General features: G+C 40.7%; 1 protein-coding gene across 3 annotated transcripts in view; it reads right to left on the reverse strand.

The window, feature by feature from the left end:
- L3MBTL4 (L3MBTL histone methyl-lysine binding protein 4) overlaps positions 1–26,665 on the reverse strand; it is a 481,074-nt gene that overhangs the window by 320,726 nt on the left and 133,683 nt on the right. For all 3 annotated transcript variants that reach the window (XM_030810728.1, XM_012506197.2, XM_030810729.1), the window contains exon 5: positions 10,941–11,032. In XM_030810728.1, the coding sequence (XP_030666588.1) occupies positions 10,941–11,032 (92 nt within the window). The remainder of the gene's footprint in view (positions 1–10,940; positions 11,033–26,665) is intronic.

Consider the following 26,665-nt stretch of genomic DNA (forward strand, 5'->3'; position numbering starts at 1 on the left):
GGAAGCTCATGAACAACCACAGGCTGCATCCTTCCAACTTTCTGTTGCATTATTACAGCTCCAATGTTCTTCCAGGAATCTTGCAATAAATCCTTTCATCATAAAAGTCTATTTACTGCAAGACAATGGAAGACTATAAGAGTTTACGAAGCTCCTTCCTTGCTTTTTCCTTGAGAAACTTTATGATTTTTACCTAACAGTGGCACTTAATAAGAATGTTAGATTTTCTTCTGGCTTTCTCTTGTTTTAATCACAGAAAACAGAGAACTTAAAATATTATATACACTAATACACATACACACACTCACCACATACACACATTTGCCTCTTTTTCTATTCTTGCTCAAACTACACCTTAATATAGCTGTTTTTAATAGTGGAGTCAGAGTGGGGTTCATGATGTCTTCGGGCGTTCTAGAATCCTCTTGAATTTTATACAAAATTTTGGGTGCAAATGGATAAAAGCATTTCCCCAAGGATATTATTATTCCCTAAGGATACCCTAATTCCCTGAGGATAGTATCAATAGCTTTCATTAGATATTCAAAGAGGTCTAAGACACAAAAACAGATTAAGAGCCACATGGCTACCCTTCAAGGGGATTTGTCATTAATCAACCCACTGACTAAATAATACACATTTGGAAGACTTCAGTAAGCAGAACACAGCAGTTCACTGCAGTTGTTCATCATGGGGATACAGGCCAGGCAGCAAGGCATGCTTCAAATTCCGCTTTTTCAAAGTGACACCTTTTTTTTTTTTTTTTTTTTTGCCATCTATTTGTTTGGCTGATGGGGAAAATCATCACCTACATAATTAAACAGAACTTGCTACAAAGCTGCAGTTAAGATGGCAGTGAAGGATGGCTGATGGTGTATTTTTAAACTTTCATTTTAGAGACTACTTCCTTGTTATTTTGAACATTTTTCATAGATTAATTCTGAACTTAGAATCCTAAACTGCTGCCAAGATTATATAGCAAGAGGCATTCTACAAATAGAGAAACAGAACTCAGGGCTCAACAAAAATATGCTTTAATAAGTTAAGTGAATGCAGTTCTTATTGGCTTTTTGTGAATCCATTCTGCTAGAATTTCAATTGCAAAATCCTCATTTCCCCAGAAGCTACTGATAGTAAGAAATTTGGCTGCATAATAAACATTTTAATGTGCATCCTAACCACTGACTGAATTATGGTCTCAGAAACAAAAACAAAGCACATACTGGAGCAGGTAAAACACCACTCGGTCTAGGCAATCTTAGACCAGCAAAGATCATTTATGAACATAGAAAAAGAACCCACACCATTCATAATACAGGACTGCATAGAAAGAACTTTTTAAGATAACTTCTCAAATTGTTTGATAATTCATTGGCCATCACCGAATTGATTCCACAAATCCTCTGAGTCTAGTGTCTGAAACAATAAACTCACATATTTTTCCCCCAATGACTAAACTCTTCCCAGAGAAAATAGACAAGGATACTTCTAATACATATTTCCTTTAATTAAATGAGAAGTCGTGTCTACCCTTGATTCCGAATGCCACCATTTTCTTCTTTGATTTCTCCTCCTTCTGAAGAGCTCTGAACTTGACATTCAGCTTCCAGCTGGAACTGCAGATAAGCAGCCTGTTACAGGGGCTTCATACCCCTACCAGGAACTAAAAAGCAGTCCTGATCTGACTGCCTGGTTCCAGACTTCAGATCTGCTCAACTATTTCCCAGCAGCCCTGGTACTTTCAATCACCATTTCAGAGACACAGATTCTAAATGTAGGAAAAGCATCTGAACCACATCAGGATGTATCTTTGATTCTGCCCCACAACTTAGACCTTTAGAAACTATGGGAAATGAACATGAATGGAAATTCTTTCTGCCCTTCAGAGCCCCAGCAAGTAATCATCTTAAATGACTTCATGTCACAAGGCCACACTCTATTTTTAAAATATAGTTCCTTCTTTGGTCTCGATATGCCTTGTGATTTAAACTCCAACCAAACATCTCAATATAATGCACACAGTATTCTTTCAAAAAATGCTTTTTTTGCCCCTGGGAGTACTGTTAAATACCAATGAAGTTACCTTAAAACTGGAGGCAACAAAATACATATAAAAGGCAAAAAAAAAAAGAATAGGTAGACAAGCAAACAGTTTAGGCAATTAAAAAGAGGATATAGACTCAGGTTATAATTTGGTTCCAAGCATATTAGAATGCATAAAATATTTCACTGCACTTTACAAAAGTACTAAAAAGCCAGATATGGTCATCATTTGGCTAATGATTAATATTTAAAGTACTAAGAAGCATCTATATTAAAACAGTGATAGTGTTCTCAGTGACTGCCAAGTAATTTGGAAGCACGTTCACAGCACAAACACTTGGTATCTGACTAAACTCTTTTGGCTGGAAAGGTTCTGGGTATCTCAAAGTTTCACAAGGAGTTTTAACAAATAGGAATTTCCACAGAACAATCTTCCTGCACCTGCAGGGCTAAATACAAATTCAGACTATCAAAAACAAAATGCACATGTGCACGTCTTTCAGATTCTATTTAATGTATAGGCATAGATCGAAAAATTCCATTTTTAAAATATAATTCAGGCATAAGTGAAGAACTTAAATTTGGGGTAGGGTGAATTCCCTTTACTTAGATTTCAAGTAAGGAAGACAGAGAGAGAATAGGAATGTGTTCAAATAAGGCTGTCTTGTTTCTAGGACAATTAGGAGGTTAAACCAGGAAGGTGCCTCTGTTCCTCCAACAACCCCCAGCCCCTCCCAAAAATAAATGCAACCCTATTATCCTGCAGAAGGCTGGAATTTCCTTTTCAGGACATACAGTATTTCTTTCTGAAATCATACTAGATTATAATAATACCTATGAAGAGGGGAAGGAGGTAGAGCAGGACAAGAAAGTAGGGGGAGGTGGGAACGCCACGATTGTGCCTTGTTTAGAGAGAAAGGGGATGAAATGAGGAACCACTTCTGTTTTCATCATGAATAAAGCTGGTGAGTCATCAGGCAGGAGAGAGGAGGCTGGGAACAACGTGACCCACTAAGGATTCTTCTCCAAGGACAGCGGGTTTCCCGCTGGGCACCCACTCTTAAATGCAGATCGGGAGACAGAGACAGGAACACCCACCGTGGGCAGGCCAGGCTGGAAGGATAAAGGACTGTGGTCGAACCGAGGCAAGTTCTGGCAAGCACAAGGTCTGTGGAGGCCAGGCTGGGCTAGTGTTCTGAATAAATGGGAGGTCGGCGGTCGGAGCACACAGGGCTACCAAGAGGGGCTGAGAAAAGGCAGTGGGAAAAGCAAGGGACGAGAGAGTGATTTTAAGAACCGCTTGTATTTAAGAAAGTCATGTATATGCCAGACACTGTAGTATGCTGGACACTTGATATACACGATGTGGAATTATTCAAGAAAATCCCTGAGAAGTAAGTGATATTATCTGCTGTTTTCAGTTAAATCAACTAAGAGTCAGGGAGGTGCCTCCACACAGTGAGGGGAAGCAGTGGAGGGCTTACTGAGGCAGTGCAGGTAAAAGCACCAGCAAACAATACGAACCTCTCCCGGGAACCAGAAGGCAGAGAGGAACTAAAACAAGAAGAAAGAAACCCAAGTCAGGCTTCCAGGAGATCACAATTTCACCGAGAGACAAAATACACCCACACGTAACCACATAGAATGGCACAAAAAGCAGCCAGAGGTGTTAAGTACACAACTGATAAACAGAGAAACCACAATTCACAAAGATCCCTCCGGCAAGGCGGGCAGGCAAGGTGAAAGGTAGGGCCAGCCTGGACAGAGAAAAATCGCTTAAGGAACTGCTGTAAAAATGCATGTGGAAAAAAACCCAGGGTGCACCATAAATGAAGGCAGTAGTGCTGCGGAGTGAGAGTAGCAATAGAACAATTATGAGGCAAAGCTGGAGCAGATTAGATTGCCAAACATACACAGAGCGTAGAGGAGAGGGTGGAACAAGCTGGCTGCAGGGGAACGGAGCACAGAGCCCCGGGAGCTGGTCCCACCGAAGGGGGCTGAAAGGTCTGGATGTTCTGAGGTCTGCCTGCCCTCCAGGTGAAGAGGAGTGAAGACCAGGAGAAAGACCCGGGAGGGGGTGCAGGAGCTGTGTTGCGACTCAGTGGGATGGCAGTTAAGGAGCTGGATGAACTGACCCAAAGGTCAGGTTGCGGAGGCTGGAGGTGGGAAAGAAAGTTAGAAAAATCCAGAAAGAGAAAATGCAGTCTAAAATTTCAAGAAGCCAGTCTGGACTAAGGAGATGAGTTAGGGAGGAAAATGCAGAACCAAGGGACACTATTTTTTCATAAAAATGGAACAAACTTAAGCATATTTGCATTCTAAAAGGAAATGTTCTTTTCTTTTCTTTTTTCTTTTTCTATTTTTTTTTTTTTAGATGGAGTTTCGCTCTTGTTGCCCAGGCTGGAGTGCAATGGCGCAATCTCGGCTCACCCCAACCTCCACTTCCCCGGTTCAAGTGATTCTCCTGCCTCAGCCTCCAGAGCAGCTGGGATTACAGGCATGCACCACTACACCCCGCTAATTTTGTATTTTTAGTAGAGATGGGGCTTCTCCATGTTGGTCAAGCTGGTCTCTAACTCCCGACCTCAGGTGATCCACCCACCTCGGCCTCCCAAAGTGCTGGGATTACAGGCATGAGCCACCTCGCCTGGCTCTAAAAGGAAATGTTCAAAAGAGAAGAAACGTCAACTTAGAGGCAGGCCATGAGATAACTGATGGAGTAAGATCTCTAGAAAGGGAGGAATGGAAAGGATGCAGAGCACAGATGCAGGAGGCTGGAGAGAAGGGACACTTCTTCCAGGACCACAGGGGAAAGAGGCAGGAAGAGGTGTGCTGAGTGTTGGTCTGCAGGGGGCAGTGGAAGGTCTCACCACATGCAGTAAGGGACTGAAGGCTTCAGGTGGGAGGAAAGATGCCTGCCAGCATAGACCTGCTTTCCTAGGGAGCAGAGAGAGCCCAGACTAACAACACAGAAGGACGACCAGACAATGCCTACACGCTGAGGCTGTGCATCTGCAGGGCCACAGCTATCCGCAAGGCCTCGTGGTTCCTATTCAGCAGCGCTTGGCACCTGGGGTAGAGAAGTTAGGCAGTGAATATGCATTAGTCAGGAGCTGGGATTGCAGTGGGCATGGATGGGGAGAGGACAGCAGGGAGGGAAGGGACTGAAGATCCTGGCAAGAGAATGGCTGACATGAAGGAACTGGGCTGAGCTGGCCAGGGAAAATGTGAAACCAGGAGGGAGACAACAAAGGAACTACAAGTCTTAAAAAGAAAAAGTGGTGCTGTAACAATAAGGGACAGAAAAATCTGGAAAGACAGTGGACAAAATCAGATGGTGAGATTAAAGTTTACCACTGCAGAGGAGGTTCAACTGTGACTTATGCCAGTGTGGTCACGAAGGCAGATGGGTTGAACTGAAAAGGGGGGCACTGGTTCCTGGCATGGAGGCACCCAAGGTCTTAGGAGGTAGATGGACTGTCACATGGGCAAAGGAATGTCCCAGGGTGAGAACAGGACTGGGTGGGAGAGGGTAGAGGAGGGGAGGGAGCAGAGGGAGGTGAACAGTGTGAGCAGACACACATGCACACACACCCTATTGAGGCAGCAAGAGTGGAAATAACAGTGATACGACTGCATAAATCACCAAGAAGGGAGGGTTGGCCATGCAAATGGAAATAGGGTAAGAAAGGGGTGGTTGGGAGCTGGAGTAGGCTAGGCCTGCCTGCACCCTGAAGGAGGAGTGGACGTGGCACACAGGCACCTAGGAGGCAGAGTCCCCAGGGAAAGCAGGTGTGCACCTGGCCACAGGGAGGAGGGAACGACATGTTGAGCTCTTGGGAAAATTGCATAATTTGTTTTACCACAGGCAGGACTGCAAAGGCCACAGAAGAATAATTTGGGAGAGAGACAACCCATGAGAAGTCACTCAGACCAGGGTCAGAAACAGAACAGGAACAGCAATGGAAAAAGGATGACACCACTGATGGGCACCTAGGTCAATTCAATGTCTTTGCTATGGTGAATAGTGCTGCGATGAACATGCAACTCCATGTGCCTTTCTTTCTCTGCAGCCTTGCCAGTATCTGTTGTTTTTTGACTTTATAATAACAAGCATTCTGACTGGTGTGAGATGGTATCTCGTTGTGGTTTTAATTTGCATTTCTCTGATGATTAGTGATGTTGAGCATTTTTTATGTTTGTTGGCCACTTGTATGTCTTCTTTTGAGAAGTGTCTGTTCATGTCTTTTGCCCATTTTTTATTTTTTATTTTTTCTTCTTTTTTCTTCTCCTTTCTCCTGCTCCATCTCCTTCATTCTTTTTTTGCCCATTTTTAATGCGTTAATTGGTTTTTGCTTATTGAATCTAGTTCCTTATAGATTCTGGAAATATTAGATCATCTGCATAGTTTGTGAATATTTTCTCCCATTCTGTAGGTTGTCTCTTTACTCTGTTGATGGTTTCTTTTGCTGTGCAGAAGCCCTTTAGTTTAATTAGGTCTCAGTTGTCAAATTTTGTTTTTGCTGTAATTGCTTCTGAGGATTTAGTCATAAATTCTTTCTCAAGACCAATGTTGAGAATGGTGTCTTCTAGGTTTTCTTTTAGAACTCTTACAGTTTGAGGTCTTACATTTAAATTATTAATTAATCTTGATTTAGTTTTTGTATATGGTGAAAGGTAGGGGGTCTAGTTTTAATCTTCTGTATATGGCTAGCCAGCTATCCCAGCACCATTTATTGAATAGGGAGTCGTTTCCCCATTGCTTTTTTTCTGTCAACTTTGTCAAAGATAAGATGGCTGTATGTGTGCAGCTTTATTTCTGGGCTCTTTATTCTGTTCCATTGTTCTATGTATCTGTTTTTGTACCAGTACCATGCTGTTTTGGTTTCTGTAGCCTTGCAGTATAGTTTGAAGTCAGGTAATATGATGCCTCTGGCTTTGTTATTTTTGCTTAGGATTGCTTTCACTATTTGGGCTCTTTTTTAGTTCCTTGTGAATTTTAGAGTAAGTTTTTTTGGTTCTGTGAAAAATGGCATTGGTAGTTTGATAGGAATAATGTTGAATCTGTAAATTGCTTTGGGCAGTATGGCCACTTTAATAATATTGATTCTTCCCTCCCATGAGCATGGAATGTTTTTCCATTTGTTTATGTCATCTGTGATTTCTTTTAGCCATGTTTTGTAGTTCTCCTTGAAAAGATCTTTCGCCTTCTTGGTTAAATGTATTCCTAGATATTTTTCTCTGTGTGTGCCTATTGCAATTGGGATTGTGCTCTTGATTTTCTCTCAGCTTGAACATTATTGGTGTATAGAAATGCTACTGACTTTTGTACACTGATTTTGTATCCTGAAACTTTACTGAATTCATTTATCAGTCCCAGGAGCCTTTTGTTAGAATCTTTAGGGTTTTCTAAGCACAGAATTAAGTTTTATTTTCAACATTTCAGTGTCAAAAGCTGAAGGGTTCCATCTCAGCTGGCTGACCTGAACAACATTATACTAATATTTACACAATGAAAATGAACATTAATAGTCGAAAGCACAATGTCAATATAAAACTGAGTTCAGTCTGATGCTCCTTCTTGGAAAGGTAGCATGAAACATCTGCCTTTTTGATTATATTGAAACCTATTTTTAATTATAGACAATGCTTATTTCATCTGAAAATATAAATTCAAGTTAGAGTAACACTGTGATCTTGAACACAAGCATCTTCTTTAGTTATTAGGGCAAATCAGACGTAATAATTGGTGAGCTTAATTCTCTCCTCATTCAGGGTTGAATGAGGTCTCATCTCACACATGGAATGCCTAATAAATTCATTACTTGTGGGCAATTAACATTCTACCTCAAATTGTTGCTGTGTTATTATGGGCATATCATATCCCAACTAGCTGGCAAGATCCTAAGACACCATGTCATACGTTCTTTAGTGTTTTGGCCAGTCTTACATGGCACTTTGCACACACAGAGTCTTAAACACATGGGCAGCTTGAGTGTTAGATTATGACTGGAGAGAAAGGCAGTCCAACATGTCAAACATGTCTGTTTTCTCACACACTAATGCTTTGCTGTTACTTTCAGAGATGACAAATATTAGAGTTCAAAAGCTTGAGAAAGTCCTTAGCCAAAGAATCATCAAAGGGTGCATCACCTGCTCACCACTCACCTCCCTCAAAGAGTCTCTCCAACTCTCTCCACCCTCCCAAGGGGGCCCACTCCTGTCTGTATGTCCCACAATGTTGTGCTCCTCCCACTTACTGCCTTCCAGCACTTCTTTTGTCATCTCTCTATAAAGTCAAGGGGGAAAGCTACATGACCCAGAGCCTATGATTCCACCGTTCTCAATACCATCATGAGGATTTATTTCAGGAACAGAAATCTCACATTTGCCCTTTTGGTATTTTTTTAGTTAACACCAGGTCATGAGGGAAAATCTGAGGAAGAAATTCTCAATCCTGCAGCTGTTCTTGCACTAGCTGATGGATCTTAGAGGAGAAGCTCTAGAATAATGTTAATACACTGATGGGCTGAGATGTGGGGCAACACAGGAGCTGGACAGGGAATCTAGCACTTGGCTGCCATCAGCCAAAACTTTCCTTGCTCTGAAAAGTAGTCCACACACTTCACCCTTAACACCCAAACATCTGATTTAATCCTGGTGGCGGGTGTGTGTTTGTGTGTGAGAGAGAGTGTGTGTAAGAGAGGACCCTTGCCCTGGGACCCTAATCTGAGGACACAGCACAGGTGTGACTCCTAAGCCACAGCAGCCATCAGGGCGCAAACCTCACCTATGTTCTTTGGCTCAACCTCAAATCCTGGACCTTGACCCCGCTACCTCTGAGTGATAGTTCTCAGGCAGCTCCAGTTTCAGCCAACTCTGTTCTACCCTCCCAACCTGCAGTGGCCCCATGGCAAGGGCAGGAAGGGGCAACAGGGAAAGGGCAAGGTGACTGTGAGCTACATTGAACTGCCCTGGTCCCAGCCAACCACCTTCAGAGATCTTTACACTCAGAAGCGAGAAGAGTTTCCCTAGAAGTCACTCAACAGCAACTGATCATCTGAGCACACTCAACACAGCAGGCACTGCTGGGATACATGAAGGAAAATCCCTTACCTTACTGAGCTTGCACCTTTTGATGGAAGAAACCCCCTAAGTCTTATCAGGTGAAAGCAACGTGGGGAAACATGGACCTGACTCCTAGATAGAAACGGCACAGTTCTGAAACCTTCTATGGTAATCAGCCTCAAATCTGCACAAAGAATGCAGGAGGTTCTCAAGCTACACATTTCCAGGCCCAGCCCCTGAGGGTCTGATTTAGTAGGTCTCAGGAAGACCCACGCTGTGCTCTCCAAAGCTCACAGAAGTAGATGGTGCAAAGGCTGGGTTAAGAACGCTGCTCTAGGCCGGGTGCGGTGGTCAGCTGTATCCAGCATTGGGGGGGGGGGGATCACGAGGCAGGAGTCGAGACCATCGGCTAACGGTGAACCCGTCTTACTAAATACAAAAATAGCGGGCGTGTGGGGGGCTGTGTCCAGCTCGGGGGCTGAGGCAGGAGAATGGCGTGACCGGGAGGTGGAGCTGAGTGAGCCAAGATCGCGCCTGCACTCCACCCTGGGGACAGGCAAGACTCCGTTCAAAAAAAAAAAAAAAAAAGAACGCTGCTCTAGATGTTCTCATTTTCCATGGTATGACCTTCCTACTGTTTGTTAGTGAAGCATACCACCTAGGCAACAAAAGGACATGCATCATTTCTTGAACACGAGGGGTCTGCATTTGGTTTCCCTTTCTTTTCCTCTTTGCTATACTTCTTCTTCCCTGTCCCACTGCCATATCCAGGATTACAAATGCTGGCCCTTTCACACGCTAACAAATACTAGATGTAACTCAACAGATGTCATGAAAAGTAAACCAAATAAAAAGTTGTAGTTTCCTGCTGTAAAGAAATGGGCTGGGCATGGCGGCTTACGCCTGTAATCCCCAGCACTTTGGGAGGCCGATGCAGGGAGATCATGAGGTCAGGAGATGGAGACCACCCTGGCCAACACAGTGAAACCCTGTCTCTACTAAAAATATAAAAATTAGCTGGGCATGGTGGCACTAATCCCAGCTTCTCAGGAGGCTGAGGCAGGAGAATCGCTTGAACCAGGGAGTTGGAGGTTGCCGTGAGCCAAGATCACGCCACTGCACTCCAGCCTGGTGATAGAGCCAGACTCCATCTCACACACACACACACAAAAAAGTAAAGTGATAAGGCAAATCTGATGCATATAAATTTCCCCAAAACATCTAAAACTCAGACCAAGAAAACAAAAAGACTATCAGAAGATTTGGTGTCTTGGGTAAAGGCCCCGTAAGGCCCTGATGCTAGCAGATGGTCAAGGAAGTCTACACCAGCTGCTCTGTTCACCTTTCTAGTCATGTATGCCAGGATTCAGTGGTTTCAACGTCTTCTCTAACATCTTGCTTGACTCACCACTCTTAGAAACACATCCAAACAGATCCCTCTAACTGCAGGTAATACTGGCTAACAGAAGTAAAACCTAACACTTTATTGAGCATTTATAGTATGCACATTGCATCCTATATCCTGTATGGGTACAACTGATTTAGTCCTCCAACCACCCAAGGAGAAAGGTAGGGAACATTTCCTACCTCATGGATGAGAAAACTGAATTGAATGACTTGCCCAAGGTCACAGAGCTGGCAGGTGGCGGCGCCGGGCTCCAGCCCACTCTGAAACACTAAAGCTCTGATTAGGTTTGTGGGGTCATTTTCCAGCAGAGCCTACAAATAATTCAAATAAGTTGATGGGCTATCTAGGAAAGTCATTTCATTTTAACTAAACCTCTTAAGTGTTGCTTCCTTGCAAAAATATAAGTCCTTCAGTGGCTGACCTTGGAAAACAGCTCAACAGGTGCTGCGACCGCCTTCTGTTCTTTCAAGTACCACTCCCAAGACCATGCTCCCTGCGCAGCTGCTGAAGGAACTGGAAGAGAAAACACAATGACTTTTCTCAAAACGATTAGTGACAGGGAAATAATAAAACTTACTTGACAATAAACTCAAGAAGCAGGCTAATTAGTTAAATTGGTAGTTGAAAGACCCAGCAACTAAGAAGAGCCTTCTCTCTCAATTCATATGAACGTTCAGTAAAATCACCTAACCACTCCATATTCAGCTCTTCCTGTTTCAGACCAGGCTAATGAATATGTCTCACCCTCAAGAAAATGCCTAGTGCATTCTCAAATTAGGTACCGTCTTGCTCCTCTCTAAGAGGGTGAACAGGCACAGGCTTTCTGGAAAGTGATTTAGTTAATTTTACAGTGAAAAGTCTAAAGTTTTTTATAATCTCCTTCCACTTTCATACTTCTTTTTGCTGTGAATGTCAATTGGCACAACCTGTGGAAAGGTAATGTGGCAGTATTTGTCAAAGCTTAAAAATCGTTCCTGGCCTGGTGCAGTGACTCATGCCTGTAATCCCAGCACTTTGGGAGGCCGAGGCAGGTGGATCACCTGAGGTCAAGAGTTTGAGACCAGCCTGGCCAACATGGTGAAACCCTATCTCTACAAAAAATACAAAAATTAGCCAGGCATCGTGGCAGGTGCCTATAATCCCAGCTACTTGGGAGGCTGAGGCAGGAGAATTGCTTGAACCCAGGAGGTGGAGGTTGCAGTGAGCCGAGATCACACTACTGCACTCTAGCCTGGGCCACAAGAGTGAAACCTCATCTTGGGGAAAAAAAAAAAAATTGTTCCTAAAAGTTGAACCAGCAATTCTCCCAGGAATTTGTCTTAATGCAATCACAGTAGATGCGCCCAAGGGGAAAAACACAAGAGCTTTTTTCCTAGAATCCAACATCAAATTAAACACTGGAAACAAAGTAAAGGTCCACAAAGGAGGAAGTAATTAAACGCGTTACATGGACATGCCCTTTCAAAACCAGCCAGTAAATTGCTTTGTAGACAACTGTCTAAAGGCAGAGAAAGACTATGTAATGATATACTACTAAGTAGGAAAAAGAAGCAGTTAAGGAAACAAATTGATCATTTTTGGTAAATGTGTAATAGATTAAATAAGACTAAACTTACATAAATCAAAAACATTTAAATGAAATCATCTTAAGTGCCAGAATTATAAATAATTCCTTCCCAATTTTCTTTGTGCTTTCTTTTTCTGCTTTCCAAATTTTCTAGATGAATAGCTTATCTTTGTAATTCAACAAAATTATCATTTTTGAACAACAAAAGCTGGAAAAAAGGATTAATAGTTATCTCAGGTTTACATTCTACTCCCCAGTAACTTCTTCTCTAGGATTACATACTAAGAAAGTAGTTAAGCACTGATAAAAGTTGATGGTAAAAATGTACATCACAAACAGCAAAATGCAAAGTAGTATTAATATGGGAAGGAGGTTAAAGAAACTATTGTACATACATACATATATGCTTCTGAGGTTATCGAAAACTATATTTTTATGTTTTATGTATTTAATATATTTTGAGAATTATCTGGGTTAAGTAAAAAAACTAAGTAAAGACACAAAACAGTGTCTATTTAGATCACATCTGCTGTTTTGTGTCCTTATTTATGCTAAGTGAAATAAGTTAGGCACAGAAAGATAAATACTGCGTGATCTTAGAGACATGCAATAAAAAAAAGTCAAACTCATTGAAGCAGTGCTTAGAAAGGTGGTTACCAGAGGCTGGATGAGAAAGGAATTGGGAATGGGGAGATGTTGCCCAAAGGATACCATGTTCCAGTTAGACAGCAGGTATAAGCTTTAGAGATACGTTCCACAGCATGCTGACTATAGTGAATAATGTTATAAACCTCAAAACTGCTAAAAAGAATAGATTTTAAATATTCTCATGACAAAAAACATAAGTATGTGAGGTGACGGATATGTTAATTCACTTGATGTAATCATTCCACAAGCATATATCAAAAATTACATTTTACCCCATAAATATATACAATTATTTGTCATTTAAAAATAAAATAACAACATACATACATATATACTATACAAATTATTCCATATATTAAGACATTCATTTATTCACATATTTATACAGCACCTTTTACGTGCTAAGCAACAGGCATATGTGTGTCCACACAACCAAACACATTCGCATAGAAAAGCAACTGGAAAGAAACAGCAGAATACTAACAGTGGCTACATGTGGATGGCAAGATTGATGTAAATATTCTTTCTTTATTTAACACAATCTATATTTTAAAAATTATCTACAAGTATTACTACTTAGCTATACACACACACATCCTTGGAGAATACTCATCAGAAAACGCTGAGTCCTAATTTTAGTATCTATCTTTGCTGTGAATGTTCCAGAAGAAGATGCAGATGGTAAAAGGTCAGTGCTGCATCAGCACCAGAGATGACAGGAGGTAAGATGCACCTCTCACTAGAACATTTGAAACCTCTTGAGACAATACAACAATCTGACTGAATAACAAACACAAAATCTATCAATGGGGCAGGAATAATTCATGTAAACTTTTTGTCACTAAAAAATTTCTGGCCAGGTGTGGTGGCTCACGCCTGTAATCCCAGCACTTTGGGAAGCCGAGGTGGGTGGATCACCTGAGATCAGGAGTTCGAGACCAGCCTGGTCAACATGGTGAAACCCCATCTCTACTAAAAATACAAAATTAGCCAGGTGTAATGGTGCATGCCTATAATCCCAGCTACTTGGGAGGCTGAGGCAGGAGAATTGCTTGAACCTGGGAGGCAGAGGTTGCAGTGAGTGAAGAGTGTGCCATTGCACTCCACCCTGGGTGACAGAGTGAAACTCCATCTTGGAAGAAAATAAAATAATCATAATAATAATGATTTCTGACCCCTGTTAATGTGACAAGTGTGCATGAAAATGTTACGTGGAAATTTTATCCATTTCCACTAAAGTGAGTAAAATCTGCTGTCTAGTAGATGAAAAATAAATCATATATAATTTATTTCTTTTGCTACCCATATATGTTATTGACAACAAAGGGAAGTAATTTAAACATAGCTAATAAAGAAAAACATCATATCAATTTATAGCTAAAAATTAGACTCAAAAGAGCATGGACATTACTATCTGTCACAACACTAACTCGTTATTGCTAGATACACTTACCAATGTATGAGAAATTTTTAAAGCATTTTAATCATCAAATAAGACACCAGAATTGTCATCGATGGATTTTCTTGTATTGTTTGGAAATATTGAGACATCATGCTGTGATTTCCATCAAGGAGCTCACAGTCCATTGGCCCATTAGAATGCCTAAAGGTTTGCACTGTTTCTGCCACGAGATGTTTTATTTTGCCAGAGAGAGAAAGCAATCTGACAAACCCTGAAGATGCTCCAGGAAGACTATTCAACATCCTAATTTCCACACAAGAATTTTGCTGCATTACAGTTATGTGCTTTACAAAAAACATTACAGCAGTGTTGGCTCTAAAGCAAATACAGACATCTCATTTTCTACAACAGCTGTGTTCTTTAAAAGATGGCATGTAATTTCTCAATTTAATCATATTTCCAATTGTCATGCATTATCACTTCACCAAAAGTAAACTCTATCTAAGGCCTCCTTTTATGATCACATATGTACCAGAGAACCTTTTAAAATTGATCAAAAATGAGAATACATAATATCAAGCAATAAAAACTTTCATTGAATTGCATATTTTGGTGAAGCAAGAGGATTACTCAGTAACGTCGTGCCTGCAAGTGAGATGAGGGAATACCAAGTTTGCTTGCACCTCAGAGCCTGTAGACGGGTCCTCCCTGGTCACTGAATTATAAAGGGATTCTCTCACCTCTGTTTCTCACCATGTTGTTTCATTTTTCACAGAAAGTACTGTAGCTGAAATTAACCATATTCTACTTGGAAGTAGAATATAAGCTTCTAAAAAGGAGGGGAAACCGTCTTGGTATTTTCATCATTGTTTCTCTGGAGCTACAATCATGCCTCGCCATAAATATTTGTTTAATGGCCCGGGAGCGGTGGCTCACACCTGTAATCCCAGCACTTTGGGAGGCCAAGGTGGTTGAATCACCTGAGGTCAGGAGTTCAAGACCAGCCTGGCCAACACGGTGAAACCCTGTCTCCACTAAAAATACCAAAAATTAGCCGGGTATAGTGACGGGAGCCTGTAATCCCAGCTACTCAGGAGGCTGAGACAGGAGAATCACTTGAACCCAGGAGGCAGAGATTGCAATGAGCCGAGATTGCGCCATTGCACTCCAGCCTGGGCAATAAGAGCAAAACTCTGTCTCAAAAAAAAAAAAAAAATTGTTTAATGAATTAAAGGAAAGGAAGACAGGCAGAATAGCACTCTGGGCCTTAAATATGAATTCAAATGTGTCTATTTTGACCAATTCATTTCTCAGTTTCCTGGAGAGAAGGAACCAATTATGAGACAACACTGCTTCAGTCACTGAATTTATTTTTTCTGCTGTTTTCTCAGACATACTACAGATATGGCACTCATTTTATGGAATATTAGATATTCCATAAACCCACTTCATAAACCCTAAATTCCATTTCTTCTCACTATATTCATTGGCTATAGCAAAATGTTCCAATTATTAACCTTCTGCCAAATATTATATAATAAACAAAATATATTTGATTAAATATTACCTGTCACTTAATATATACATATGTATACCAGGTACTGATTGGGGTATGTATATGTGTATATGTGTGTGTGTGTGTGAGCACATATGTGTGAATGTATACATATTCACTTGTTATTTACAACATTGAATATTAGATTAATAGCCCTATTTTATTGCTCTGAAAAGCTGAAGCTCATGGAGATCACACAGTTCACACATTATAAACTCTATGTAAACAAAATCCCTAGCTCGGGCACCCCCACTATACACTGCTGACTCACTCTAGCACACACAGTCAAAATGGAACAGAAATTGCTATTTAATTAGTAACTTTTAAGTTTAAAAGCACCATAAAATTAAGTTTGCAGGAAAATGAATAAGGTCACTCATGGATGGTGGCTTTGTAAATTTGATTAAAACTTTTGAAAGTTGCCGGGTGCGGTGGCTCACGCCTGTAATCCCAGCACTTTGGGAGGCTGAGGCGGGCAGATCACGAGGTCAGGAGATCGAGACCATCCTAACACGGTGAAACCCCATCTCTACTAAAAATACAAAAAATTAGCCAAGAGTGGTGGTGGATGCCTGCAGTCCCAGCTACTCAGGAGGCTGAGGCAGGAGAATGGCATGAACCCGGGAAGCAGAGCGTACAGTGAGCCAAGATCGCACCACTACACTCCAGCTTAGGTGACGGAGCGAGACTCTGCCTCAAAAAACAAACAAACAAACAAAAACTTTTGAAAGTCATGTTGACAATACATATTCATAGCCAAAAATTAAGATGTTACAATTCACTGATCTATTCATCCCAACTTTAATATTTTATTCTAAAAATGCAAAAGGAATAAATTCAGCCTTTACAACAGTACAAAGTTGGAAAAATATCTAAATATCCAACAATAGAAGTCAAATGATCATTATGATCACACATTACTTTTTTAATATGAATTAAGCGCAGTTTATATGAACATTGTCTTTAGAACTTCACGTTTATATACAAATAAAAATCATAAGAATAAACGAAGACCATGTGTTAAGGCAACGAGATTCGTGAAGCAAGACAAAGGCTGACAGATTTGGCCACAAGAACATCCAGTTCTAGGAAACTGCACAGTACTTATCAGTAATTTTATGAACCCAAAATGCAAATGGCAGGGGGTAAAGAATGAATCAACTGTCATTCTTAAGGATACAACCAGGTATATCTTAAGAGTGGCCCTTTCCCAATTCCATTAGCCATAAACACAACCCTTCATGGTGATATTTCCATTTCATTTCAAAAGTTATGCTGCCTGTGACTCCATCAGGAAATGCCTTAGAATATGTGAGAAACAACTGTCAGTGGCAACCAACAACACCGTTATAAATAGCACCTTCTTTTGTGGTACCAACTGGAAATGATACGGTGTTCCTAATCTGAACAACTGATCACTGCTGAACAATACCCCGCTTAGGCCACAGCTGCAGACTCACATTTTAGTCCCTCTGCCAGGTCACTGTGAGGGGACCCTTTCCATGCTCTCCCTACATTTTTCACGTGCGCAGTCAGGCTGCTTTTCATTTCAGTACTACCGAATTTAAATTCATGTAGTGCTCGTCTCCCCAGGCAAAGCAGGTACTAAGAGAATCCAACTTCTCCCTCACACTGCATTTACTCCAGTCGGGGAGATAGGCATGTAGACAGATAAACATCACCCATAACCTGACATATGGTGGGACTCAGTGTTTTGACGAATAAACAAGCAGACACAAGAGCTAATATGCACAGTTAAGAAACCCAAACAATGTGTCTGGAATCAAAATGAAGGAGGATTTACTCTGAACACAGAAAGCTTCCCGGAGGACAATTCTCTTTGAGACGAAGAGAAATTTGGGAAGCAATCCAGGGAGAAGCAGCATGGGCAAAGCCAGGAGAGTGGAAAGACAGAGCTGCTTCTGCAAATGCCAGAGTCTTGGAAGTGTTCAGCACAAAATTTGCAAGGATCCACTCAGCAGAAGGCTGCACTGCAGGGGCTGGAGGGGCAAACGTAAGACCATGCAGGTTCCTCAAAGTTGGCCTAGCAGGTTTGGTCTTTATTCTTGTGGTTTAGAGAACCACTTGGAGACTTTCGAGTGGTAGATGATATCAGCAGAACTTCCTCTATGAATCAGCACTAGGTAAGGATGAAAAGGATGGAGAGACAGGCAGTGGAGACTCAGAATGACAACACAATAGTCCAAACAAGTGACAGTGTGGGTGTGACCTAAACAAAGGGAGGCATGCAGTGCCCTCTGTGGTTACAGAGCCCGGGGGGCGTGAGGGGAACGGTGAAATGAATGTCGAAGGGCACTAAGTCTCTATTACACCGGAGCAGTGGTTTGGGGTTGGTTTTGTTTTTTGTTTGTTTTTGTTTGGTTTTCAGTTCTATTGCACACCATGGTAAATGTGGTTAATAGAGTATCGTACATTTCAAAACTGCTAAGAAAGTAAATTTCAAATGTTCTCTCTGCAAAAACATGTTAAGTATTTGAGGTGATGGCTAGTTAACTAGTTTTATTTAATTATTCCACATTGTATTTATAAATTATAGTATCACTTTGTACACACTAAATAATACAATTTATAAGTTGTCAATTTACAATAAAAAAAGAAAGGTAGAAAGGAAATTGAGAGAAAATGCAGAAATACGATCAACAGGCACAGGGTGGGGCGGCAAAGGGAGAAGGCAAAATAGTCCCGAAGCTGCCGGGCACCAGGAAGCGCCGAGCAGGTGAAAGGATCAGCGCAGAACGCGGAGGAAACTGGGAGTTATTTTCCGAGATGTTAAACTTTTGGTATCTGGAATAATCTAAGATAAGTGTACATAATAATCTGTAAAAAACACACATTCTACAAAAGGCAATGCAAAGCTTTTCAAACAGAGGCAGCCATGGGAATGACACCGAGGAAGAAGAGCCGAGGTCAGGGGAGGCGCTTCCTTGGACGTGAGTGAGCTCGGGAGGCGCACGAGGGAGGCAGCGTTGGAAGGAGGCGACAGAGACCTAGGGGCTCCGGGAAAAGGGTTTTCCAGGGGCAGGGAGATCAGCAGCATTAAAGGCTCTGCTCGCCCAAGTAAGATGCAGATGGGAGAAACTGCTGGATCTGACAGCCAGGGTGTCACTGGGACCGCAGAGGCAGAGATTTCAGCAGAGTGATGAGATCAAAAGTCGGACTGCAGAAGTCAAAGCGTGAAAGGAACAACTGGAGAAGTTTGCAAATGAACTGGGAGGCGGGTGACATAAGCGCTTGAAGGGGAAAAAGAGAAAAGAAGTCTTCGTTGACTGTTGTTGTTAAGCATATCAGGAGACAGGACGTCTCAGTTCTTCCGTTGAGGGAAATGCACCCAGAGAGAGAGAGAAAAAGAAGGCTCTCAGAAAAGAGGGATAATCCACGGGAGAGAGAGGCCGAACAGACAGATAGCATTGGGAACACAGGCAGGGGGAGGACCCTGAGATAAAAAGGCAGGTGGTGAATGAGGTTAAAAGCAGAGGAGTTTTAGGCTGCTAGGGAAGAAGATGGGAGGGCATCCTATCAAATACCCTCACCTCCTTCATGAGGTAGGATGGCATCTGCTAAGAGTAAAGGTCACAGCGGTGCCTTCAGGAGCATGGGGAAAGGGAGAGTTAAGAAAACTCAAGGAGGACTGAATATAAGGCATACAGAACAGACCTGACAGCCCCACTGCATTAAACTGGTGGTTCTGCAGAGGAGGTGACCGGCACCAGGGGACTTTCTCCAACAGCTCCTGACAGTCGGAAGTGGGAGCAGATGGTTACATTTGTGGACAGCTGAAGAGGAGATGGCCAAGTGGCTGAGAGGCTCTAAGCCATGAGAATGTGAGATAAAACGCTTGAAAAGTCCCAACTGGCCTGGGAGGCAAAGGAAGTCAGAAGACAACCAGCAAAGAACAAGAAAGAATGGAAAAGCTCAAATACAAAACAGGTTTTTTTATAAGATTCCACAGAATTAAAGTAGAGGGAAGAGCTGGGAGGTGTGAGGGTATGATAAAGAAGGGGATTTCAGAGTTAAGATCTGGTGACTCAACAGTTAATTCATCCAGTGCAAAGTGTGGTCATCCTTGGAAACTTGTTAGAAACGCAAATGTGGGGGCCACACTTCAGCTTTAATGAATCGGAAACTGTGATTGGGACCAGCAATCCACTCAAACAATCCTTCCAGGTGGTTATAATGCATGTTAAAGTTTGAGAATCATTGTTCTACTATAATGTGAAGAAACCTGCAAAGTAAAGGAACAAATAATTCTGAAGGAGCTCATCAAAGTTTCCCAAACCATGTTACATGCCTAAAGATTAAGGTTCTCAAAGTGTGGTACCCAAACCAGCAGCATCAGTGTCACCCATAAATTGCTAGAAGTAAAAATTTGGGAGCATCAGTGAAAATGTGGGCCTCTACTGAATCAAAAACTCTGGGAGTAGGGCCCAACAATCTGTTTCCACAAGCCCTCCAGGTGATTCTGACGCAGCTAACTTTGAGAACTATTGCTCCCTATGAAGGCCAGTTTCCTGTTGCAGGTGGCCCTACAGACAGGACAGCCTCAGAATTCTGACTACAGTCCCTATTCTTGAATTTCCATGAGTCTCCATCCTCCCCAAACATGTGTTTTTGCACTACAGCCCATTACTTGAGCAACCTTGAGTGATTTCTGTTCCTTGCAAAAGAAAGAATCTGATTAAACACCATGCTTAGAATTTCAGTCTTCAGTCTATATGTACTGTGAAGCCAGTGGATGCCTTAAGCAAAGAAATGTCACAATAAGTTTTGGACTTGTTTCTCCCTGCCCTGCCTATTGTTTTTGTGGCTGTTTTGATTCTTTTAAAAAAGATACTACTGATGGCAATTTTAGGGATCATGGTATAGAATAAGAAAGGAAGACTGATCATAGAAATATCAGGAAGGAGACCATGGCGCACGCAGGCATGATATGAGGAGGTCTCTATTTGAGATAGCTCTCCCTTTCCCCATGCTGTGAGGACTGAGAGGAGCGGAAAGAATGCAGACAGCCATCTGAATAAGACGTGACAAAACTGGACAATCAATGAGATGAGAAAGAGGACTCTGACATTTCTAGCTTAGGAGAGTGAATTTATGATTATGCCTGCCACTATGCAAGACAAAACTAGAGGAGTGGGCTTAGTACATTTTCAGAGACGCTGAATCTTTGAAATCCAAAGGCATCTAAAGGAGACTTAGGATGAACCCTCTAGAGACACTGCAGGAGAAAGTTCAAGGCTAGAACCATGGATCTAGTGCCCATCAGTGTGCAGGGTACTAAAGCAGAGGAAATCCCAGGGAGTGTGTGTAGCATGGGGTTGGTAGGGCCAAGAGGAGGAGCCTAGCGACCTGCAGCATTTAAGATGTGGGTGGAGGAAAAACAACCATAAAGGGTAGTGAGAAGGGGCAGCCAGAGAAACGGGAGGAATGCAGGTGGAAATGCTTTCAAGTAGAGAACTTCACTGTCAAATTTGATTTAAAAAGTAAAACAGCCTGAGGACTGAACAAAGACAACTGAATTCAGTTAACTAGAAAGACGTCAGTGGCCTTTACCTGATGCTGGCTACAGTGCTTGACTGAAGATGCAGGAAAAAGTAGGGATGTGAGGCTGGAGAAAGAGGTGACATCAGAGGCAAGTGGGAGGGTTTGCCTCGGGATCGTTTCCACTGATAAAACAGGGAATGTGTGCTGATGCAGGCAGGCCTGCAGGTAAGCAGGAGAAGGCTGGAGGACAGTCTGTGATGAGGACGAGGCTCACAGGTGTGCATGTGGAAACATGCACTAAAATGGTACCTTCACATGTGGCAAACTCAATCATGACATTGCATTAATGGGAAATCATCAAGGTTTTTTAGCCATACTCAATCATGAGATTGAATTAATAAGGAAATCATCAATGTTTTATTCATGTATAACAAGACAAAGGGAAAAAAATCCAAGCGAGGTGCTCACTGGTTCAGCCAACACTTATTAAGTACTCTGAAAGGAAAAGAAATCTCAGGACCCCAAAATCACTAAGCCAAAGGGAAAGGTCAAGCTGGGAACTGCTTAGGGCAAACCTGCCTCCCACTCTGTTCCTAAATAAGATAGCTACAAAGATAAAAAGCTACATACCTCCCTCACAATTTGTCCACAAGGAAATTCCTCATGGACAAAGGACAGACAGAACTCAAAGTCATCCCTCTGCTCACTGAGATAAATGCGTATCTGATTGCTTCCTTTGGAAAGGCTAATTAGAAACTCAAAGAAATGCAACCATTTGTCTCTTACCTACCTATGACTTTAGGAGCTCCCTCCCTGCTTCGAGGTGTCCCGCCTTTCCGGATCAAGCCAAGGTACATCTTACATATATTGACTGATGTCTCATGTCTCCCTGAAATGTATAAAATGAAGCTGTGCCCAGACCACCTCAGGCCCATGTCATCAGGACCTCCTGAGGGCGCATCCTTAACCTTGGCAAAATAATTTTTTAAATTGATTGAGACCTGTCTCCAGTACCTTTTGGCTTACAGTACCTTCTATCAGACAGACCCTGTGTTAGGTGATAATGATTCAAATGAGGATAAGATATGGTTCTTGCCCTTAAAGAGCTTGCAGCTTAGTGGAGGAACTAGATAACTATCATACAAGGAAAATCCAATTGCAAACATATGAGCTAAGGGCTAAGAATATAGAGGACAGAGTAATCAACATTGTCATGAGGACAGTATTCATCCAGTCCTCATTTTTCATTCAAAAAATATTAATTGAATGCTTATTATGTGCTCAGAGCTTACAATCCAGCACAAAACAAAGCATTAAAAAAAAAAAAAAACCCTACCTGTATCCGTCATAAATTCTAGTGGGTGAAGACAGACAATAAACAAGACAATAAGTAAAATACATGGCATGTCAGTCAGCAGTAAGTGTTAAGGAGAAAAATAAAGACAAAGAAAAGAAATAGGAAATGCTAGCAGTTACAGGCTCTGTAAATTTCAGATGTGGTGACTTACGAGAAACAAGGAAGACAAGAAAAGAACGGAATTGCATCTTTAAAGCACTGAAAGCCATAAAACTGTCAAGTAAGAATTATATATCCAATGAAAACATCCTTCAAAAATGAAAGTAAAATAACAAAATTTTCAGATTAAATAAAAAATGATTTTTACATGTCTGTAATTTCATTTCTAGAGTACAAGTTTCCACTCTTGATTGAGTTCTTCCTTACCCTAGAGTGTTTATTTTGTCTCTTAAAAATATTCTTATAAAACATTTTCTAAGTCTTTAATCTATTTGAAATTTATGTTTATACAGACAAAGGCCACTTGGGCAAGCATAACCAATTAAATAAAAAATCTATGCTTTGTCCTCCTGAGCTGATTTACCGTCTTTCTCGTATACTACATGCTCACGTATCTCCTTCTAGTTTCTCTATCCTGTTCCACAGATCCCTGTTTCTATTACTATACCACCAGAATGTTGGAAATTTAGGCCTAAAAACATTTTATTCAATTGAAATTAAAACCAGTTGAGATTCTATTTTACAAGTGAAATAAATATTAATGTGGGAGAGCGGTCATTTTTGTGGTATAGCTTTCCATTTATTCAAATAGTAATTTCTATCCTTCAGTAGGATTTTTCAGTTTTCTTCATATAAGGCCCTTCCTATGTCTTATTCAACTTACTCTAAATATTTTATATTTATATTTTACATTTCTATTTTATAAATATTTTATATTTATATATTGTATTGCTATTATGAATGGAATATTTTTCCTTTTTTAATTTCTAAGTGTTGATGGTTGAAATACAGAAAAGGTAATAATAAGTTTTTGTATTTATCTTATATCCCACCACTTCAACATTCTTGTATTAATTCCAACAGTTTATCATTAGATTCTCCTGGGTTTTCTAGGTATAAAATCTTATCACGTGTAAATATGTGTCTTATCCTCTGTAAATATGCAGCTAAGTGGAGGAACCATATATATGTGTTTATATATACATATAAACAGAACCATACATATGTGTTTATATATACATGTATACATATATACAAATACATATCTATGTATATATAAACACATATATATGTTTTTAATCTCTTCTTTCCAAAGTTTGTAGTGCTCATTTAATTTTCTTGCTTATTTCATTTGCTAAAAATTCCAAGACAATAATGAATATTAATGATGATAGTGGTATCCCCGGCTGTTTCCTGAATTGAATTGAAGGGTTTTAATGTTTTGCTATATATTTGCTGTTACATTATGGTAAATAATTTTTATTATATTCAATCCTATTTTACATAAGTTGTTTTGCAAGGAATGGAAGTTAAATTTTTTCGAAAGCCATTGTAGTATCTAGAGATCATTACATGGCTAGTCATGTAGTTTACTTTATGGCTGTATATATTATGTTGGCAGATTTTATAATTGAACCCTGTTTTATCACTGAATTTTACATTACTCATCATTATACCTCCTTAGTAATATACCAGGATATCATTCTTCTAATATATTTCTGGATTATATTTGCCAATATCTATCTAGAATTTCATATTTGTATTTATATGTGATATGCATCTACAGTCTAGTTTTGCTTTTTGTACTGTCTTCCTCAGGTTTCATTTATTGGCTTTACAAAGAAACTTTCACCTTTTTCTGTGACCTGGAAGAGCTTGACTATCAATGGAATTATCTGTTCTTTTAAAGATAAAGATCAGTGCTGCTGTGAGCCCCTCTGGCCCTCACTTATCAATGTCTTCTGCTGGTCTATTCAAATGTTCAACCTTTTCTTGAGTGCCCTGTGATAATCTTTAGTTTGCTAGGAAATCACTTGGTCCTTCCAGGTGTTCAAATTAATTTCTATAGAGATATATGTATTATTCTTTCTCACTTTTACTTAAAAAAAAAAAACTTCTTCCACATCTTTGGTTTTCCCCTTCTTGTTTAGTAATTAAGCTTAAGATCATATGGAGCATACTGGTTTCTGGCCTACAAGAATGGGTAAACAGTGACAGGGTTAAAAGTGATGAGGAACATAGAGAAAAAATTGGGGGCAGGGGTGTTGATTTGATATCGGTGAAGGACAGCCAAGTGGAATTCACTTTCAGCATAGAGTTGAGACGTAAATCTGCAGCTAGGTAGCATAACCAGAATAGCATCAAGATGATAACAAAAGTCACCCAGAGAAAAAGTGCAAAATGAGAAGAAAACATAGTTGAAACACAAGGGAATCTCAACATGTAAATGGAAGGCAGAGAGTGAAGAATTGATAAAACAAAAAGCATTGAGACATAAAAGCTAGGACAGACTGATATATCAGATTACAAGGAAAGAACAAGAGAAGAGTGAGGAGAAGAGGAGGGGGGAGGAGAGGGGAAGGAGAAGGAGAGGAAATAATCAACACCTCACTTGAAAGTCAGATGGGTGAATGTGGACACAGGGAAGAAGACAAGAAGAAACTGCCAAACAGATGGAGGATCACTTTAACAGCAGTACTGAATGCTGAATAGAATTCCTGAATGGGCCCAGTCCTGTCACTAGAGAGGAATCAAGAACAAAGAGATTTTAGATCTCTTACCTGGATATTCATGTGATGGTGAAGTCTGCGGTAAAGAGCACATCTGTGTGCAGATTTCCCACTGTTAACTGATTTCTCCCTTGCCATGTAGTAGATGTGGGGAAGGAAGGTCTACGAATATAATTTGCATCACTGAGACTCCATAAAATATACTCCATATAATTAGGAGGTTAATATTAAGATAATCCCTCATGAATACCACCCTGTAAGTCATCAAATTAACAACCACCTATATGAGATGGCAGTATTCACTTCATAAAGTAATTAACTACTTATTTCCCTTGACCTTTTTCCTCTATATATCCTAGAGCCATCTAATGTAATAGATTAAATATAATATAGCTCCAGTTATTACTGCTACTTTCATTAATTTGACTCTGTGAGTCAGAATTTAGATTTTCCTCTATTCAAGACATCCCCCGGTGGGCTTCAATTAATGGACACACTTAAAATGTTATTCAAGATTATTTTTTACCTTGACACTAAAAATGTTTCCAATAAAGTCTTTTCAAAATCATATCTCAACTCCACAGCTTACTAACCTTTCGAAACACTAGTCATTCTCAATGAATGTAAATTTAAAATCCGTGAAGGAACACTGAATTTCAGTTCACTAGCAGATCACTTGAGGTAAAAGGAGGGTATTTTTATTAGTTGAAAGTTAAATTAGCACTGTTTAAAAGAAAAATTTAATGTAAAATCATCTAAAACCGTTTCATAAAATAAAATCCCTGGAAAGTGCATTCGAAGCAGCCAGTGAAGGGTTCTATTAGTTCACAGGGGCATTTTCCCCACTGAGCTTTTTACGACTCTTTTGGAAACAGAGTCCCTTTGTCCTGACTTGAATTACAATGTTGTGTCAATGTAACCAGAAAGTGCAATAGCTGTTAGACCTAATGACTGAAAGCCCTAAACTATGTGCTAACCGAGCTCCATAATAGCACTGTTCCCTTAGCAACAGGTACAAGTAATTCCCATTTCCTTCAAGGAAACCTAAAGTGATTGTTCTGTAGCTTCAAATGTGTGGTAGGTAGGATAACGGCCTTCCAAAGATGTCCACATCCTTATCCTTAGAAACTGTGAATTCATTATCTGACATGGCAAAATAATTTTACAGAAGTGGTTAAGCTAAGGTCCTTGAGATGGAGAGAGTGTCTTGGATTATCCCAGTGGCCCCAGTGTAATCACAGGAGTCCTAAGTGGAAGAGCTTTCCCAGATGTGGCCACAGGAAAAAGTGACCACGACAGGAGCACAAGAGAGATGCGACCTTGCTAGTTTTGAAGATGGAGGAAGGGGCCACGAGCCAAGGAATGCAAAAGCTGGAAAAGACAAGGAAACAGATCCTCCCCTTGGGCCTTCAGAAGGAAGCAGCCCTCCTCACACCTTGACTCTGG

Source organism: Nomascus leucogenys, chromosome 4 (genome assembly GCF_006542625.1).
Source record: "Nomascus leucogenys isolate Asia chromosome 4, Asia_NLE_v1, whole genome shotgun sequence".
Taxonomy (NCBI): domain Eukaryota; kingdom Metazoa; phylum Chordata; class Mammalia; order Primates; family Hylobatidae; genus Nomascus; species Nomascus leucogenys.